At 36.6% G+C, this 21,150-nt stretch overlaps 1 protein-coding gene across 3 annotated transcripts; it reads right to left on the bottom strand.

The window, feature by feature from the left end:
- Positions 1–1,101: 1,101 nt before the first annotated feature.
- LOC126969220 (intraflagellar transport protein 80 homolog) lies at positions 1,102–21,108 on the bottom strand. 3 transcript variants are annotated; one of them, XM_050814558.1, is made up of 14 exons: positions 20,969–21,108; positions 19,939–20,106; positions 18,252–18,358; positions 17,605–17,783; positions 14,776–14,865; positions 13,658–13,795; positions 12,639–12,763; positions 12,088–12,330; positions 9,854–10,014; positions 5,893–6,102; positions 5,265–5,406; positions 4,465–4,618; positions 3,341–3,481; positions 1,102–1,253 (listed from the first exon to the last, which is right to left on the bottom strand). In XM_050814558.1, exons 1-14 carry the CDS (start codon positions 21,061–21,063, stop codon positions 1,230–1,232), a joined length of 1,977 nt encoding a protein of 658 aa, XP_050670515.1. In that variant the 5' UTR covers positions 21,064–21,108; the 3' UTR covers positions 1,102–1,229. The 3 variants fall into 3 exon arrangements, with proteins under 3 accessions (XP_050670515.1, XP_050670516.1, XP_050670517.1); XM_050814559.1 differs by having other exon boundaries at positions 19,939–20,053; positions 20,969–21,037; XM_050814560.1 differs by lacking the exon at positions 12,088–12,330.
- Positions 21,109–21,150: the final 42 nt, after the last annotated feature.

Here is a 21,150-nt window from a genome sequence, read left to right as displayed (position 1 = left end):
CCCATAACTTTGGGACACCCTGTATATGTAAAAACTTGTAATAAAATCTCTTTCGTTGTACTTTCGACATTAGGCTAGTCCTGATGACGTAAAACGTTACCTAAAAATAGTAATTTTTGATTCCAGCAATTTTTTTTATGGAATAGGAGGATAAACGAGCGTAGGGTCACCTGATGTTAAGTGATCATCACTACCCACATTCTCTTACAACACCAGAGCAATTACAGGAACGTTGTCGGCTTTTTAGAAACGTATATTACCTACTGCGCTAGGTCCGCGCTTGTTAATTTCCAATGTTTGGTGCAAAATAGTTATCGAAGCCAATAATGTGTGGTGCAGTAGATTGGTTCAATATTGGCTAATCCAACTTGGAGCCAAGCGTTGTCGTAAAGTTACGTCCAGTATGTGGTGGCCGCGCCATATGACTAGCAAAAAGTTGGCATAAGCGTTTAAAATTCCAGGAAATTTGATATCGAAGTTACCTACCTCGCTACCTGCGTAGAACGGAAGAAAATAATAATTCGTAATATAATATATTGTTTTATAATAGCGTGTGGATTCAGTACCGGCTGGAAATATTATAACTTATACACATATTTTTCACGTCTCGGTGTATGTTTTTTACTCAACTGGAACATTTCGTCTTTGATTTGAATGAAGCTGGATGTTAAATCAATAGATTCCGACTTAGCTTATAACCACAGTTAAGTATCGTAATTTGAAAGAATTTAAACTCTTGTTGGCATTAAATCCGAATAGATGGTTCTGGCTGGCGGTAAAAGTTTAAAATGAACAATACCCTTCCAATTCCGCCATATGTTATACGTATACATAGCCTCATTGGGAGTTATGCTTAGGTATATAGGCTTAGCCATGAGAAATGAAGAAAATAAAAGTTGTAAGTTTATATTGCAAGATATTTTTAAGTGCATGAAACCTAATCCTATAAAAGTATTTTATATACTTTATAAAATAATTAAAATATTTTCAGCCATTTTCCTCATAAACAAGAACCACCTCATACGTGAAAAATTCTGAACAGCATGCGACTAATTGCAGTTCAAAAGTTGCAAATTAAATAAAACAAGATCTTCGAGACTATAATAATTTCATATAATCTTAATAAGATATTCAAAATATAATAGTTCAATTTACCTACAATATTCTAATAAAATAAATTATATTTGTGGTAAACCTCTATATAACAGACTGAACCTTCTCCGTACCAGCTACAGTTTCTCCGGTATAGTGTTCTGAAAGAAAAACTATTGTTAGTCAAATGAATAACAAAACTACGAAGGTACTGTTTGATCTAAATTTACTTTAATTTATGTAGCTAATGAAGTGAAGTGCAGTTCGGTGAAGAGAATCTGTTTTAGTTAAATTATCTCTATAAAAATGTTTATTCGCACGTGAAAATTTTAGGAAAACAATGGACAAAGGCGAGTCCGATAACTACTCGTAATTTAATTAAATTAAAAATTAAATAATGCGGAAGGCACCAGTTAAATCCCTGCCATTATCATTATTGTGTACAAACAAATTCACAATGTAATTGTTTCTGCGGGGAAATTAAAGGGTTGTATGTGAAGTAGACTTGTGGTTGACTAATGCCAGATTCACCTTAATCCCAGACTCAAGTCCCTCGGTGAGGACGTATATAGGCTGGCAACGACGAATTAGGAATTAGAAAGTCGAAGCTTGCACATATTGATCACTCAAACAAGCTACCAATATAAGAGTTATGAACTATAATTATATTATATACTAGCTGACCCAGCAAACGATGTATTGTCATCATAGTTAACAACTGTAGTTAATCTACCAAGTATCGGTAGCTAAAATTTAGTATGTTTTTTACCTCCTGAGAAAGTGAGAAAGAGATACAAAGATTCTAATTAGTTATTAATTTTAAACTATTCTTTCAATTTGATTTCTGAACGACGGGGGACACATTGGAAAAACAAAATTGTTGTTTTTATTTAATTCCGAAAATTTTCATATTTATTCACCTTTTAAACCTTCTCTGGACTTCCACAAATAATCCAAGACCAAAATAAGCCAAATTGGTCCAGCCGTTCTCGAGTTTTAGCGAGAATAACGAACAACAATTGATTTATATATATATAGAAGATAGATTATGTTGCTGGCACTGTGACACCGTAATACTCACGATTTTTTTTTGGGTCAATGGTAAGTACCCTACAGATTTTAATTTATTTGCAATTAAAATATATGGTGTAAATGACCGTACCACCTAGAAGAAAAAGCCAGATTGTCTTCTTAAAAGCTTGCTCAGTATAGCGAGACAGTACTTCACTGCAAGCTACAGCATGCAATGCATAAGGCACAAATTTGATATAGCATGGAATTCTGTTCTCAACTCTGGAAGGGTCTTCCCACCACCAGCTCCTTCTAATTGACCTCAAACAATGAATAGCAGCTCAAATCATTGATAACAACCACGGTTTCACTAGACACTTTTTACCTAGCGCAGAAGATCTTTATATAAGTAAATAGTAAATATAAGAAAATCTAACAAAACAGATCTGCCTACCACTTATTCGTGATGCTGTTCTATGATTGTCTGTTTTAGTTCTGTGTATATATATGTTAGTGTATCGGTTTCTCTTGAATTTTTGGAATATATGAAAGTATAGAAATCGGGCGATAATGAACCTCCTATGAAAATGACAATTTTTTTTATAGCGAATAGGAAATAATATAAGCTTAGGTAGATAAGGATATAATATTTATTATGTTTAAATAAATAAAAATACAATATGAACTTAACTCCATTTATCGTTTAAAACATTAGTGAAATCTTATTTAACCTATAATATGTTTTTATTCTTCCGTTGACAGGGATGAATTTAAAAAGCCTCGTGACTAAACAGGCTTCAATAAAAAGATGATGAAGAATATCTATCCTTTTTTTAATTTAAAACTTGAATCAAGCTATAGGAAATTTAATTTGTATATAAGTAGTTATTGTATATAAGTTTAAATTGATTGAAGAAGACTATTAGCGGAATCTTCACTCAAGAAAGCTAAGACATTTGAACTACTATAGGAAAGTTCATAACAATATTTCAAAACTTGTCTTAAGCTATTTAGAATCCAGATTTTATGTCATGTCATGATTGACCTATGAGTCAATCATTTCGGTATCAGCATTTTAATACGATAATTTTTATTTCCAAACCTATTAAAACGCTATAAGTGACATTCATACTTATAACAAACTAAAAATACAAAATATAAGTATATCATCCATATAAAGAAAGAAAAAAGAGAAGAAATCGGTTATTAGTGATTGAAAACTTTCGTTGGCTCTTACCCTCAAATGTTGGATATAACAAACTTGGTGATATTGTCGTATAACAGCAAAGGCCTCTTCTGCGGCTGCCAGCTGATTGTGTTGCCACGCCAACACGCCTAGACACGCCCACAGTGTCTCATCTTCTACTGTTCTACAGAGCTGACAACAATCCAAGCTTTATTTAGAGATTATGTTTACTCGATAATGAATGAAAATCATGATACGATCCACGTTTTCAAAGTCAAATTAACTTTATTCAATAAGGCTTAAACTATGCGCTTTTAAATCGTCATAGAAAATATTTCTAATCGAATCTACTATAGGTAAGTTTGAAAAAAGTACAGATCGTGAGAAGAACATACAAGAAACTCAATGGCCACTATTTTCAATCAATAGAGTATTTTACAATAGCTGCAATATATGAATCGTGTTTAAAAATAAATTATCGTATAATGGAATGACTCATTCCGAAAACACATTTTTATCCTAAATTAAACTAAACTAAATAAACGAGTGCACTGGCCACCTGATATTTAATGATCACCACGGCCCACATGCTCCTGCAATACCAGAGGCATCACAGGAGCGAATCAACTATCACTTGTTAAAAGTCAACATCTGCTTTCCATTCTGAAGAGAAATTCCTCAGGCCTGAGTTCTACTCAGGCCTGAGGAATTTGGAATTGAATTTGGATTTTCTGGCCACAAAAATTCAATTCAGGAAGCTATCTACCTACATCTGTTTGTTTTATTAATTTATCGTTAATAACTTCTATTTATGATTTTTAAAAAGTTGAATGAATAGAATTTTCTACAGCACAAAACAAGATGCATTTTGAGATTTTCAGTAACACCTGACCTGTGATTCCTCTGGTGTTGCAGCAGAGTGGGGGTGGGTGGGGACCACATACCATCAGGTACGCAAGTACGCCTCCTATTTCGTAAAAAAACTAAAACAAATGTATATAATTATGTAGAAAATCGTAGAATATTTCTAAACTAATGTATATTGTTACAAATGGCGATTATATAGTTTACATCTAATGATTTTGCAATATTGTTACACCGAGTAAAAGGATTGCCGCACTACAATAGAATAAAATTTATTTCATGTATTTTGAAAACAGGTACTTAATTTTTACCTGCAACGCCGCATCCCACATGTTAGCAGCCACGTGCTTGAGCAGTTTCTCGGGAAAAGAGGCGAGAGACACGCGTAGCAGGGACCCATTGCCCCGGTACACGGAGACGACACCCTCTTCTACGCTCATGATGCTCGGGTTACGACCGAGGTCACTGCAGATCATGCATACTCAGAGTAGGTACTTAGGTAGGGCAGTGATGAATTATGTTGTATTTTTTTTCTAAAAAATAATTTATTGAGGTCGACAAATTAGGGGTGAGAAATGTCAAACTTGCCCTTTTTACCATTTACCTTATTTATTTTTATTGAAATTGAAGCTTTACTGAGAGTGGCATTAAACCCATTTCTACTCTATTACTCTCTAGAAAAAAAAATTATAAAATAAAATATTAGATGCACCGACGAGACGTAACAAAAACCTTAAGGGTAACACGACGAAATAGATCCGTCAATCCGCATTCCGCACACCTAAATAAATGACGCATTTTATTAAATTAATAATATGTAAATATTGCCTCGCCATATTTTAGGGAAGGGAACGATCCCCATTCTAGGTATATCACATATATAACGCATTTTAGTGAGCATCATAACCCTGCCACGGTTAGCCCATGCTCAACCAAATACACAAAAAAACTACTATTCTGATACCACTCTACGAATTGTGCCTGTATATAGTTTTTCCTGTCCAAATGTTTGTCAGTGAAATGGCTTGGATTGTCTCGGGATATGGTTGACCTCTAGCAAGCATTCTGTATGGTACGTCATCTTTCAAAAATTTTATAACTTGTCTATTACCTTATATCCTTACTAACAGTAGTAAGCGCCAACCAGTCCGGCTGACCAGCTCGTGGACAGCACCAAGCGACCACAGAACTCGCCCGCAAACCAACAAGCAGCTCAGTATCCGTAGACCACATTATACTCAAAACTTGTGAGCCTGTAATATAGGCTTTTGCATGTTAATGTTTTTTTAAACGAGGGGGCAAACAAGAGGTGCAAACGTGATGGAAAGTCAAAAGCTAGCCGGCCAAGGACACTAGCAAGACTTGAAGGTCTCGAAGTTGGATCGGTTTGGGAAAACTACAGTTGATTTTACAATTTGGCTGTGAGGAGCGAAAATATTCTTGCAAATGTGCTATTAAGGAATACCAGACATTAATACGATGCGTGTGGAAATTCGTATTTTGACCGTAGTGTCGTATTTTGTGTGTGAAATTCGGCTGCCGGTATTAATACCGGTAAATACAGGCTGCTCTCAACAAATTCTCTAGATTATCTGTGGTTCCTCTTGTAAATTATAGTAGGTGTGCCAAACGGCCCCGTTCTACTAACGGCATCTTAATAGCAAAAAGCATAAAAGGTACTATTACTTTCTTAGTTAAAAGTTTAAATTCTGGAAAAGAAATAATTTCACCCTACCCACCTAATTTAAAGAATTTCTGTTTGGAATCCTTAACGGTGACCACGTACAGGTCTTTATTGTAGTCCAGCAATGCAATCTGCCGTTCGTTCACCGGACCAATTTGGCTCAGCGCTACTTTCGACACGGTCATTTTATGTGTCAGCTTCGTCGTGGTACTGTCTGTTGAACTCCTCACAACCAGACCCGTCGGCAAATCGAATACGTAGATAACTATTGGAACAAAAATTATTATTAATGCTAGGCGCAGTAAACTAATAAAAAAAGTAAGTTGTAGCTTTTGTACAATTGACAAAATTAAATCGTGACCCACCTTATACCGTACTATTCGTAGGTAACTGCTATCATTTTATTAGATACCACGTCCACCAATTGTCATACAATCTATCTAGATCATCATAGACCAAATATAGTACTAGACTAATTGATAGCTTCCGTCTCACTCACATAAGGAAAAGAAAAACTTATGCGAGTCTTATGTAAAGAAATGAGATAGAGTGATTAGATTTTTTGTTTCGCCATGCGTGCCAGTTTTTTCAAGGTGAGCACACCCGGTGTGCTAAACAAACTTGACAGCGCTGCACAGATATTTTGTTTACTTTTATTTGCGTCTATAAAATAGCTGTTATTGTTGTGAAACGTGTGAAATATCCACTATTTATTCAACAACAGTGACAATTTTAAGCAGAATCGAAGGAAATATGGTGCGATGTTGTGTTTTTCGATGTAAAAGTGATAGTGAAAGAACACTTCTGTTATATTATGTTCCTATATATATAGGATATTATCTGTCTCATGTTGGCCGCGCTAAATCGATGTCTAGTTACTATACTTGGTCTATGTAGATCATTAACCTAACTGTTGTTAAGATTTTAAAAGTATCAGCAAAGTTGCTCATGAATCAATTTTGTCGATGGTACCTACAATAGTTCGCTGCAAGATGACGAAGAAATAAATTTTACCGTCGCACACATCAGTTGTAGAAAATGTATCCCGTTGTGATAGCTAAAAAGAAAAAGAACAAGACTATCAATGTACTAGTAAATCTGTAATTTCGATACAAATACTGTCTAGTATCCTCTTTCTTACGCAGTTATAAGAGCTGTAATGTGTCTCATTGATTTAAAAATCTCCTATTATGATTTTTTGGGATATTATTTATGATTAAAAATGACTAACATGATGAGAGTAAAATTTCCTGATAATTATGACAATAAAAGCGTTATGGTGGCGCAATAGAACCGTTGACAATCACCACTGTCCTCCCAGTTCAATCCTACCATTATGTTCTTTTTATTTGACTTCAACAACACTTTTGTGATTCCTCTGGTGTTTATTTATTTATACGGAACATCAACATCATGCAATAAAGGTAAGCCCCTCTATAACGGGGTAGAGTTGTTCCACGTTATAGTAAAACGCAACCTCGACCTAGTAATTCGTAATAATAACAATTCGTAACAAGTATTTCCAATTGTTTGCCTAGTCTATTTTATTAAGGTTTTAAATACACAAATTTTATACAATTCTTTAATTTTGAAATAACACAATTGACACATCTGCAAAGGTACGCAAATTTCACAGGAGAAATATGAATGTGGGATATCCCCGCGTTATGCGAATGCTGTACGGTTGACTGAAATCGCGTATAAAAACGTGTTATAGCGATACCCCGTTATATTAGAAATTACTGTATTTAACTATCAATGAATTTTAGTTAATAAAGGAACAAACACTCATACACATGACTGTTTGGTTAATTGTGAATTAAATGTTACAGCAGCGATGCGGTAATCACATACCTACAATGATGCCTGTATTCTTGCTTATCCTCATCTTCCATAAAACTATACGTACTATAATTTAATGGCATTCAGTCAAGAGTCATGGGGAAATCATAAAGTATTTGATTTCAAGATAGACGATACCTGTTGAGAATGGTTTGGTAGATTAAGCTAGCTTCAAAGGATTGAAAATCATTGAAAGGTGTGTGAAAATTGCAAACAATTTAATTCGTGGTAGTAATACGGTTAAATAATTTATTTCTCATATTTAAAAAATTCTAAACTTAGTTAACTTAGTTTAAATACAGTAAATAAAAGTTAATAATATCTTAGAACACATGAAAAAAGATAGGTAAGATATCTAGTAATTGGTACATGTCGCTGATGCGCCAAAGAGAATGATATTATGGCTAGTCTTGTAACTTGTTAAGATTGTTATGTACATACACTCTTTATGTACTCTTTATATTGCGGACGGATACTCTGTGTGTAGAGAATCGACGAGATTCATTAATTAATCCTACAAGCAACGATACGACATGGGTACCGTCAATAAGAGCACGTACACCTTCCTTAGGGGGCGTCCATAAATTACGTGAGGTGTTTTTTTTAATTTTCTGGCCCTCCCTCCCCCCTGGTGAGATGCCGTGAGATTTTATTCAACCCCCTCCCCCATACCCCAATGTCACGTAACATTTTTCAAAATGTGGGTTTTTTACGTAAACGCGTTAGATTGTTAATGTAAAAAAAAATTGCTTCGTGCTTTTATTTACGACTATGTATAGAACGTCATTGCTAGTAACCAATATTGCTGAGAGTTATAAGTGTACTAAAATTTAACAATAGAATACTTAAAAATAAAATCTACTCTAATTCAGTCGATGGAGGTCTCAAGAGAGACTATTGGAACCAACATGTCCAAACCAAAATTGCGTGATATTTACCGAACCCCCCCCCCCCCCCCCCTACAACGTGAGATTAGATGACATTTGACTCGACCCCCTCCCCCCCTTAAATATCTCATGTAATTTATGGACGCCCCCTTACAAGCTGGCAACTTTCCTGTGATACCTCTGGTCTTACAGGACAATGTGGGCGGCGGTGATCACTTAACACCGGGTCACCTGGTTCGTTTATTCTCTTCTTCCATAAAAAAGGAACGGAATTAAGTCTCATTTTAACACAACATCTGGTTTATATTATGTTATATAATAACGGTAACAAACACGTCAATGCGATTGATAATATAAGCAGTAATACAAGGACTCACTGAGCACAAATTTAAGAAATATATTAAAGTTTCTTTGACAAAGATACCGTACTATAATTTAATAGGATAATAATGCATTATTTTTGTCTGGTTCTGCGTAGGCCACCTAAAATTGTAGGCATTGTATTAAGTAGGCTAACCAATTCTGTTAATAATATTTAAAAGATGGGCTGGGAGTTTCTTATCAGTTCTTCTCCCCAAGTCAAAGCCCACTTACGAACTGATGTACCTTCATGACGTTATGGACACGTCCAAGTTTTACAGCAATATGTTATGTTATTGTCACTCCTTAAGCTATAAATACAAAATCGGATTCGATCTGCCGAAACATCGGACGGTCCATCATCATCTGATATGGTCCAGTACCGCACCATGTCAGATAAAAGGCATAAACGGCATTTATTTTCTCAAAATTGATTCCTTTAGAATTCTTTTTGATGTCATTTCTAATATTCTAGATACTACTACCGCTTCGGAAACAAATGGCGCTCTGAGTGAGAAGAAGTGGCTCAAGAAACTCTCCCAGCATTCTTTTTTGCGCTCTTTTCAATAAAAATATACAATATTGTACAGTCTACATTTCTATCGCTATAAAATAATCATAATCTAGTCCCAGGCTGTCCTATCACTTAGATATTCAGCTTTTCGACAGAGCCATAAATTTATTTATAGATAATGCCTGAACAGTGGCTGGGACTTTATTATAAAAGTGTATACATTTATCCTTAAAGCTATTATGTATATTATGAAGCCTACTAGAATTAGTCACAAGCAATCCCTTATTTCTTGTGCTCGTATCCTCGTATATCGATGGTTCGGTAGGACCAGATTCAACCATTTATAGCCTTATGGTAAATAATTATATATTTTTATTCTATTCTATGTAACATTATACAGACCCATTACTTACCTTTACGATCTGTCTGATCTATGACAGCTAACGAATCAGGTCCTAACGACACGGCAGCTCGTCCAATAGTCTCAGGTCGAGAGCCTACTCGAGGGCTTGCGAGCAACCGGCCCATGTAGCTGTACACGGATATTCCAGCACGTTCGATGACACACAAACATCTGCAAAATTAATTATTATCATTAAAAAAATTGTATTAGCGCTATACGTACAATATTTGCGTATATCTTACACGTATACCAGTGGGAGGCTCCTTTGCACCGGATGCCGGCTAGATTAAGGGCATCACAACGGCGCCTATTTCTGCCGTGAAGTAGTAATGTGTAAGCATTATTGTGTATCGATCTGAAGGGCGCCGTAGCAAGTGAAATTACAGGACAAATGAGACATCTTATGTCTCAAGGTGACGAGCGCAATTGCAGTGCTACTCAGAATTTAAGGTAAACCAAGAATCCTGAGTGGCACTACATCGTAAGGGTAAGGGCATATCAATTACCATCAGCTGAACGTCCTGCTCGTCTCGTCCCTTTCTCGTCAGAAATAAAGTTTACTTTCTCTATGCCTGCAACGCTCCGGATATTGACAGATTATGTAGCAATACATAGGCTGCACTAAAAGTATCGGGAATGGAATATTTCCACTGTTCCTGTCATATTAAAATCTTTTTACTTGAAAACTCCTGGTTTTAAATATCGAATACCATTTATTTATTTAAAAAAAGATTCTCGGTCTTGTCACATGGTCTTGTCAAACTTGTCGTTGAGAAAATGGAATTGACTCGAGAAAATTGTAGAGCGATGATTTAGTATGACTTTCGAAGTGGTTTAACACAAAAACAGTGTGTTGACCGAATGATTTCTGCATTTGGTGATGAAGCACCATCCAAAACCACAATTGATCGCTGGTTTGCTGAATTTCAACGTGGACGTGTCAAGCTCAGTAATGATCCCCATCAAGGTCGTCCAAAAACTGCAGTCACCAAAGAAAACGTTGATGCTGTGCGTAAGCTGATTGAGGTAGATCAACATGTGACATACCGCGAAATTCAGGCAACTTTAGACATTGGCATGAGTCAAATACAAATAATATTGCATGAACAATTAGGTGTAAAAAAGTTGTTTTCCCGATGGATAGAGCAAATGCTCGGTGAAGAGCAAAAAGCGGCTCGCGTTACTTGATGCGTCAGAACTCTCGAAAGATTCCACGAAGGATCCTCGAATGCAGTATACATCGTATCAGGTGACGAATCGTCGATATACGCGTACGAACCCGAAACAAAAAACCAGTCACGAGTTTGGGTGTTCGAAAATAAGCTAAAGCCAACAAAAATTGTTCGTTCACGGAGTGTTGCAAAATAAATGGTGGCCACGTTTGTCTCCAAAACCGGCCATGTTGCGACTATTCCTCTTGAGAGACAAAGAACGGTTAATGTAGAATGGTATGCTAGCATTTGTTTGCCACAGGTCGTTTCTGAACTCCGTAAAGAGAACTGCAACCGCCGCATCATCCTCCATCACGACAATGCGAGTTCTCACACCGCGCACAGAACAAAAGAGTTTTCAGAGCAAGAAAATATAGAATTTTTAGACCATCCGCCGTACAGCCCCGTCCTAAGCCCTAATGATTTCTATACTTTCCCTAAAATAAAGAATAAATTGCGTGGTCAGAGATTTTCATCACCTGAAGAAGCTGTGGACGCCTACAAAACGGCCATTTTGGAGACCCCAACTTCCGAGTGGAATGGTTGCTTCAATGATTGGTTCCATCGTATGGAAAAATGTGTCAAATTTCTCGGAGAATACTTCGAAAAGCAATAAATACATTTTTAAATAGTAATGTTGTGTCACTTCCTTGATTCCCGAAATTTACAGTGCCGCCCTCGTATGGTGTGCAAAATGACGAATAAATTAAGAATTTTATAGAGAAAAATGATCGCCATATATTTTATTGAAAAAAAAAAAAATCTACTTGTGGAAGAGTGTCTACAGTTAAATATACTGAAATACACTATATTCAGCGTTCCCACTTCTAGTACCTATTTATTAAGATTTGTACCAGTGTCGTACACATCAATAAAACTCAAAATGTTGTGATTTCTCCAGTGTTGGAAGATACCATTGGTGCGTCGACCATTAAACAGGTAACCCGTAGGATTCTCACCTTATGTTACATAAGCATTTCTTGTGGTACTTCGTCTAAAGCCAACTATTACCAAGTAAATGATAAGTAATTACCTTTCCGCTAAAATTATCATAGTACTCTCCTTGAGATCAAATGTTACTGGAGTATTCCACGATGTCAATTTATGAATAAAACATTGCTTGACAGTCGCAACCACCAAGTGGTTGAACCCCAGAGCGATCTGGATCACTCGGTCCGGGTAGTCTAACTGATCATTTTGATCTGATAAAATATCTTTTATGGATACAACTTTTCGACTTATTTGCCTACATACATAATTTTTCCAAGAGAACTCCCTGAAACGAAAAAAAAAATATCTTAATAAGTTTTCATGTTTATATTTGTGTATGCTAAGCGATTGCTATATTTTATAAGGTTTGTAAGGATAGAAGCAAGTTACGTTCTATTGTCTCTGCCGAAGCCAACGGGAAATAGGCGTGTGTGTGTGTGTGTGTGTGTGTGTGTGAGTGAAAAGTTTCACCGTTATTTTATAGCAGTTTTCGGAAACTGTTACTTTTAAACTTCTGTTTTATTTAATTCAAGTCGAAAGGCTTTGGGATTCCTTTGAATTATAATAGGTTAGAAATCGAAAGCATGTTGTTACCTGTCAATGATGTGAGCAAATAGTATGTGTCCATTAGCGCAGGCAGCAGCCAATTGTGTTCCATCTGACGAGAAAACTATACTGTATATACTGCCAGTAGACGGACGATCTAGACAATGAGACCACTGGAATTTCAAAGACACAGTTCTCATTCGGTATATATAGTACTGCAGAATTATTGCATTAAATTTATGTACGAAATTGCTTGGGGGCGATAGCTCCATTCACTAAAGGTGTGGTATTACTCAGAATAGTATTTATTCTAAATCTTTTACATAGAAAGGTTTTTAACAATATTTAAACATATTATCCAGATCGGTGCTTGCGCTATGCTACCCAACCGCATTATCGCCGTGTCTGCCCACATACTATTCGCGCAATTACGTACCTACGCTTCGCATTTGTTCCTTTGACTCGCGCTCAAAAAAAACTACAAAATAGAGAACACGATGAGGAGTATGATGTCTGGCACGACGAGTAATGTTGTACGTATCTGCCTTACTGCTACTTCTCATGCCACTCGTCAAGCGTGTGACAAGCTCAAAAGATCTGAAGCGGAATTTTGCAGATCGGCGCGATTTTAGCGCCCGCGCAGCGTTCACTCCAAACGTATTCGTGTAGCAATAGAATGCTTATAATTAGTGATTTGTAGTGAATGTATCTGAAAGCTATTAAAACAAGCTAAAAGCCCATTTCATTCATCAAAAAGTGGAATAATATTTATATTTTAAAATAAATAAGTATTTTTAATGATAATTTCTTACTGTATTTATTAATTTTTTGTACTAGGCTCCATATGCTCTATCTAATATAAAAACAAAATATACAGGCCTTTACAATAATATTTTGATATATTCATGCAGAAACTTCAACTTTGTGTTGTTGTAGAAGCAACAGGAATACAGAGTACAAGTTTCTATATAATATACAACAAAATTGTATTTATAATATCGGCTGCATTGCTCTATACTTCTATCCTAATATGAAATTGGCATAGGACATTGCACTAATAGACTCACCCCATTGTCGTTGCAAAGTCGTATCAAATTATAGCTGCCGATAGCGAACATGTCACCAGCAGGGCACCAGTTGATACTGGTTATTGGCTGATCATGCTTCACGCTGACAGAGATTTGTTGACCGAATGTGTCCCAGATCTAAAAGACATAAAATAAACAAAAATTATTATTAATTTCTATTTATGAAATCGGACAGATCCGTCGAAGTATGTGCCCTGCCCACTGCCACTTCAGTTTTGCAATGATATGGGCTATGTCGATGACTTTGTCTCTCCTACAGATCCCCTCATTTCCGATTCGATCTCGCAGGAAAACTCCGAGCATAGCACTCTTCATTGCTCTCTTACGGCCATTCCCAACATACTATCTATAGATAGAGATAAATTACTACCTTCTACTCAGTAATTAGCTGTCAATAAACTGAAGCTGTCCCAATATACCCGAAAGTCATTCTTATCGCCTTATATTGGGATGCGTGAATTGCAATTTCAATACAAACTTCTATCGCTGGTAAGCTATACGTCGTCCCATTGACAGACAGCGTGTAGGTACGGATAAGGTGAGTTACTGTCGATAAGTTTATTGGAACAGAAAAGTCAACGATAGTTAAGATTTTTATCTCAAGTAGGCCACAACCAGAGATAGACTGAATATTGGCAACGGCCGTAGGCGACCATGAGCTTTCTTATCAGGCCCATAGGTAGCGACCACGTCGGCGTACCGTAAGTCAACACTGGCAATACACACTGGTTAAAAACGTTCGTCTTTAGACACTGTGCTATTGGAGACGAGAAGATTTTACAGAGCTTCCCGGACGCTGCCTGTGTATTCGACGAGTGACTTTTATCGCGAAATTGGATGTGCCTAAATGGATTTTTTGTCCACGGTAGACGTATTCGTCAACAATATCGAGTACAGTTCCCAACTGTTATGGGAGTAGGTGCGACATGTCCATTTTGAGGCCTAATCCTTGGGATATATAAATACTAATATTTTATATAATATACCTACCTTAAAGAATATAATATGCCTTAAATTAATTTAAAGAAACAATGCAACTTCTCTTAAACTATGTACTATTCTATATTTGAAAGTATTGTTGTCCCTACGAAACGTACCTTGGAATATCCATCCTCACCTCCTGATACGATGCAATTATTATTCGCGTTCCAGGCTGTACACAGAATCACGCCTTCATGTGCTTTCCACTGTAAACAGACCATTTAAAAAAAAATATTTAAATGGATTTTTTTTAAAGGAAAAGGAGTACATACGAGCTTTCTGTTACGTTGTTTAAGTAAGTGGTCACCGCCGCCCACATTCTCTTGCAACACCAGAGGAATCAAAGGAGCATTGCCGGCCTTTAAGGAAGGTGTACCCATGTCGTATCGTCCCGGAAACACCGCACAAGTAAGCTCATTCCACAGCTTTATGGTATGTGGAAAAAAATGGATAGGAAATAACTTTATATAACTAGCAGTTCAAAGATACATATAAGCATTAAGGGAAAATGTATACACTTATTTATAATAAAGTCCCAGCCACTGTTCAGGCATTATCTATAAATAAATTTAAATGTTTTATTAATAAATGGCTCTGTCGTAAATCCTACAGCTACTCCACATCTGAATTTCTAAGTGCTCGGACAGCCTGGGACTAGATTATGATTATTTTATAGCAATAGCATTGACAGTACAAATTACAATATTGTATATTTAGTTAAGAAGGGCGCAAAACAGAATGCTGGGACATTTTCTTGGGCCGCTTCATCTCTCTCAGAGCGTCATTTGTTTCCGAAGCGGTGGTGACAGAGTGACATTAACACTGCTTCGGAAAGAGAGTAAAGGAAATTTTTCATGTTATATTTACATTAATATTTTAATGGATCGGGGAAAAAGTCTTTTCTCATATAAGTAGTTTGTATAAATACAGGGTGGACCAAAAGTCCACCCTGCGTGGCACTCGGGGACTGCTGCGGTAAAGCTATTGCATAGCATTTTTTATCAACTTATGCAATTTAAATTATTTATTTATTTTATTTATGCAGTATTTTTTTTTTGATAAAATTAATTTAAAAAAAGGTAACGCGAAGTGAGTAAAATTTTACTTGCAAGATTTGATTACAGACAGACAACGGGACAGGAGAAACTAAATAAAAATGTCTGTCATAATAATAAAAATTAATAAAGAATCATAATGATAAAAAAATAAAGAAATTAAAAAAAAAATCAAGATATACCCCAGGCTCGAACCTGGGATCTTCTGCACAAAAAGCATACGTGATAACCGCTGTTCCACGGCAACCGTAATGACCGTGGCGAAATATCTATATAAATCTAGTAAGTAAGTGTTAGGTTATTTTCGTTACGGAATTTCTGGATTCGGTCTCCTCGCTCAAGACCCGTGATAGAAGCTATGCAATAGCTTTAAACCCTAATTACAGTAGATCAAAATTGTTTATTGTTTTCGATAGTAAACAAAAGGGGAATTTATTTCTTAAAAATCACATCATCCATATGCAATCCTTCATTATTCTGGCATTGCTGCAATCTAGAGCGGAAATTTTCAATAACAGCTTTATATGTTTCTGTTGAGATGTTTTGGATTTCTGTGCGAATACGATCCTTTAATTCGTCAAGAGTTACTGGGTTGGTATTGTAAACTTTAGCCTTAAGATATCCCCAAAGAAAAAAATGCATTGGTGATAGATCCAGGCTACGAGGCGGCCAGTTAATGTCCTCTGTTTTCGATATCACTTTTGGGCCAAAAATGTCTCGAGCTGCCCTTAACGAGTCATTACATGTATGACAGGTGGCTCCATCTTGCTGAAACCATGAGCGTTGATTAAAACCAACAAAATCCTGCAGCGCGGGAGCGAAAAAGTTTTGTAACATGGTGATATACCGCTCGGAATTCAATGTAACCGCACGTCCTCTTGAGTCTTCAAAAAAGTATGGACCAATAATGCCTTTTGCTGATAAAGCAGCCCATACTGTGACTTTGGGTGAATGCAGGAGTTTTTGATGTTTTAATTTCGGATTAGTGTCACTCCAATAACGACAATTTTGTCTATTAACATGCCCATTTAGGTGGAAGTGTGCCTCGTCTGAGAAAAAAATGTTTGTAATACTGGTGAATCGCTCTACCATTTCTTTCGCAAACTGCAACCTAGTGGCATGGTCCTGAGGTCTTAATTCCTGTACCATTTGGATTTTATAGGGATGTAGTCTTTCTAGAGAATGCGGTTTAATGATGTTCTTGGCACGTTAAGGACAACAGACCGCTTTCGAGATGAAAGTCCAGGTTGGTCACGAACCGACGATTTTACTCGCTCCACGTTTTCGGGGTCCCTCGACGTTCTACGCCGGCCGAGGTAAATCCATTGTTGGACGGATTTCTCAAACTTGAGCACCCATTTTTAATTAACACATTTGATGGAGCTTGATTTTTGTGTCGTATCTTGTAATGATTGCAAAACTTTCGTAGAGCTAAGGTCGCAGAATCGTTGTTTCGATAGAACTCGCGTACACAAAACGCACGTTAACTACGGCTGAACGACGCCATGTACTATATTCCCATTGGCCGCTCTTGCAATGCGTAACTCCTCCACCTCCCTCCGCCGCCGCTGCTAGACGCGGCAACCGATTGAAATGATAACGGACTTTTGGTCCACCCTGACCGTTATCATTTCGTCCGTTATATTTTATGGCTGAAATTGTTGACTTTTTAGTTACACAATTTATACCCTACCACTTTGTTCCGTCCACAATTTCACACCGCATGAGCCAATGTTTTAGACTTACAGATACGCAGATGACTGCCAGAATGACAATGGTATTCAGTTTTGAAACGAGGATTTTGGACCGAGCGACACTGCAAATTTTAAAAAGTAAAGAAAGAATACTGTAATGAAAGAAGAACCCAAATATTTCAATATTCTGCGTTACCTTGGTTGATTTTCCATTTGAATTCAGGCTTTTGATAACTAAATGGTCGCCTTTGGTGTACAAAATAGCGCTGCTATCGGGACTCCACTTAGAGCTGTAGCACGGCACATCGGATTGTATTACTGTCGACCTCAACAAACCGTTACGTGACCAAATCTTCACAAATCCATCTTCACCGGCTACAAGTAGGATTAGCATTTTAAATAATTATGTTTAAAAATAGCGTTATTTTATTGAATCGGAGGACAAACGAACGTACGGGCTAACTGCGGGAAATTTATAATGATTGATGCAGTTTTCATACAGTGTAAAAAGGTGCAAAGTTGATAAGAACTGAATGAAATTCTTTGGAGGAGGCTTTTGCCAAAAAAAAAACATACAAACCGTAAATGCTAATTTCGAAGTAACATAAATTTTATATGTTTTACATGGAATTAAATAATTAATTAATTAATGCGAAAATAAAACTTGGAAGAAAGGCAAAATTGTGTAATACATAATTTGTACTATGTTCATAGAAATATTATTATTTAATATTTCTATGAACGTACCATAGCTAACCGAGATTTAGTTGTCTGTGGCACCAAAACAACTGTGCTTTAAAAGTAGAGGATTAGAAAAATATTAGTTACGAATGAGATATTTACCAGTTAGCAGACCAGCACCATCTGGACTCCACTGGGCAACCAAGCATGCTCCTTGGTGCGCACTCACACTTTTTTCTATTCTGCCATTGTGATTTACGATGTGAAATCTGAGGTATGGAAAAATTTACAGCTTTATATTAAAAAAAACTTATGTTTTTTTTAATATAGAGGGTTGATTCGATAGCAATAATATAACATGTTACCCATAGTTAGAATACGGAATTCGTTCATTTAATTGCGAGCTAATCCCTTTATTGTGAAATTTTATACTGTAGCAAAATCTTTATCTAGTTTGTGTGCATCATAGACTTACAATATCAGCGTATAGACAAACAGAGCGTGTGAGAGCAGAACAGCAATATAAAAAAGGCAAGCGAATCATCATTGATTGACAAGTAAGTAGAAAACAGTCAGCCGCCCTTCGCATTAATCCTCAGTATTTTGAATACGAAGCAACATTAAATAATTTGTTATGTTTTTTCAAAGTGATAACCCTTACTTCTGGGATTAATTACACAAATAAATTTTATTAACGATGCGGGACTCAAACCCGCGACTTCTCGCGTTCCGTGCGAGCACTCTTCCAACTGAGCCAACCGTTTGACGCATCGTTGTTAAAATCTTGTATGCTTTGTTGTCAATTCTAAGGTTGTGGCTTCATAATAAGTTGTTTAGATTTGCAAGAGCGACATCTCAAGTCAATGTCCTAATATGAAAATATTGGTTTTTAGCAGGTTATCATCTGTAAAGTATTTCCTGTAGATAAACCACCAACCTTAGCATTGGTCAGCTTCCTTATGCGGTATGGCAGCTAGGAGGGCAGTACAATAGCAGAACAGTAGCACCTTTTTCTGTCGTCAAGCATTATAGCTTAAACGCACGTTTGGATTTGGTACGGCTGGACCATCGGACTGTCCGGTGGTCCAACTGTTCCGCGGTCATACTCGGTACGACCCGGATGGTATAATAATAATTTTATGCGATGAGCATAAATGCGACATACCGATGGTTCGGCCGCACAAAATTCGACCATGTGTTTAGGCTATTAATGTGCATTATTGTGTTTAGGTTTGAAGGGCACAGTAGCTGATGAAATTACTGGGGTAACGAGATAAAACATTCTATCTCAAATTGACGAACGCAATTGCAATGCCGTTCAAAATATTGGGTTATGTCAAGAATCGTGAACGGCACTGCATTGTAATGGTCAGGGCGTATCATTTACCACCGCTAATCTGAACTTCTTGTCTCGTCACTTTTCTCACAAAATATCCAGGCAACGCAACGCATGGGAGCAGGCTAGGTTTATTACCTTAGTGTGCATGACAGCTACGTCTTACACCTGCGATACGTGTGTTTGTGTGTATGTATTGCTAAATACAGGCGTTACAAGTTGCTATCACGGTCTATCTAGACGTATAAGTTGTGAGATATATTATGTTAATGAAAGGTTTACCCCCTTATTCATAATGGTCCGCTAAATTTAAACAGTCGCTTACAAGTGTTTTTTCTCATTCTGACTTAGGTCAATAGAAGAAGACAGAGTGAGAATTAGCAATGCTTTAAGTTAGCAGACTATTATGAATAAGGGGGTTAGTGTTTTTCAATGTAAAAGCCAATAAGCCAAGCAGTAATACAACTTATTGTTTGTTGATAACTTTTAAAAATATTAAAAAATTCAACTTACTTTCCATCGGCTGCCGCTATCAGAACAACGTCGTGCTGTTGTTTATTTCCAACGGTATTTGTCTTCGGAAATAAATGCATATCGGTCGGATAGACATCTTCGGGAAATGTGGTCACTAATAAACATTCATTGTTGATAAGGTTCCATTTGTACAGCTTATGGTCATCACTAAAATTAATAGCACAATCACTTTAACAACAAAAGTAAAATAACGCCGCGAAGATTCCTTTGGTGGTCTAAGGGAGTGTATCACGCCTACACCAAACATCGTATGACCCATACGCGAATTTGTCCTTTTACACAAAAAGATTTGCGCAACAGCGCGGGACCATTTTACTAAAAGTTATAAATAATATTTTAATATTAGGATTTAGGAGCAATATACTTAGTCTGGCCATAAATACGGCTAAAATAATTAAAAATAAACAAAAGATTACATTTTAATTTGGAATCTGTCATTTTTATATTAGATTGCTTATTTGATTATAGTTTTTCCATTTTGGCGCCAATACATTGTACAATATTTTGCGATATTAAAATGCAGTGGGGTGATCACCAGTGATCACTTAACACAAGGACCCGTACGCTCGTTTGTCCTCCTCTTCCATAAAAACAAAAAAAAGCCATGCAGGTCTACCTGTGCTTGCATGCAACCAGAAAAACTTGTACTTATTTCACTTGGCTTAGCGTATAGACACTTTATACATAGAAACACTAACTTGAAAATCATCCTCACTAGATAATATTATTATGTGGCATTCCTCCACAGAAAGGTTTCCAAGGACACGAGCGAACGTGCCACGAACAATTAACAATGGAATAAGTTTCCAGAACGATAAAACATTCTCTACCTTATAAAGGGCACGCACCTTCCTTAAAGCCAATAGTACCCCTGCAATTCCCCTGGTTGCAAGAGTCTATGAGGCGTTGATCACTTAACATCATGTCACTCGTACGGTCGTTGTCCTCTTCCTCTATAAAAACACATTTAAATACTAGCGCATTCTCGCAATAAAAAAAAAAAGTTTACCCGCATGAAAACACATCTTCTGTATTAATCCAGCAAACGCAGGTAAATGAACCTGTATGTTTTGGTTCCTTGAACGATGAAATCTTTAATTTCATTTTAAATAAAATATAACAAAATTATGTACTCGTCTGAACACCTGATTTATCGCAATTTATGTCGTGTTGTGTGTACTTAGTATCCAT

The sequence above is a fragment of the Leptidea sinapis genome, chromosome 17 (assembly GCF_905404315.1).
Source record: "Leptidea sinapis chromosome 17, ilLepSina1.1, whole genome shotgun sequence".
NCBI classification, from domain to species: Eukaryota; Metazoa; Arthropoda; class Insecta; order Lepidoptera; family Pieridae; genus Leptidea; species Leptidea sinapis.
Note: the sequence above shows the minus strand (reverse complement) of the source record. Positions and strands in the feature narration are given on the sequence as shown.

Coding starts and splice junctions, on each gene's coding strand:
- LOC126969220 (XM_050814558.1), bottom strand. CDS start 21,063: ATGAAATTAAAGATTTCATCGTTCAAGGAACCAAAACATACAGGTTCA. Junction 20,107..20,968: donor GAAGATGTGTTTTCATGCGG/GTAAACTTTTTT, acceptor TATTAATTTTAG/TGATGACCATAAGCTGTACA. Junction 17,784..18,251: donor TGGTGCTGGTCTGCTAACTG/GTAAATATCTCA, acceptor TCCTACTTGTAG/CCGGTGAAGATGGATTTGTG.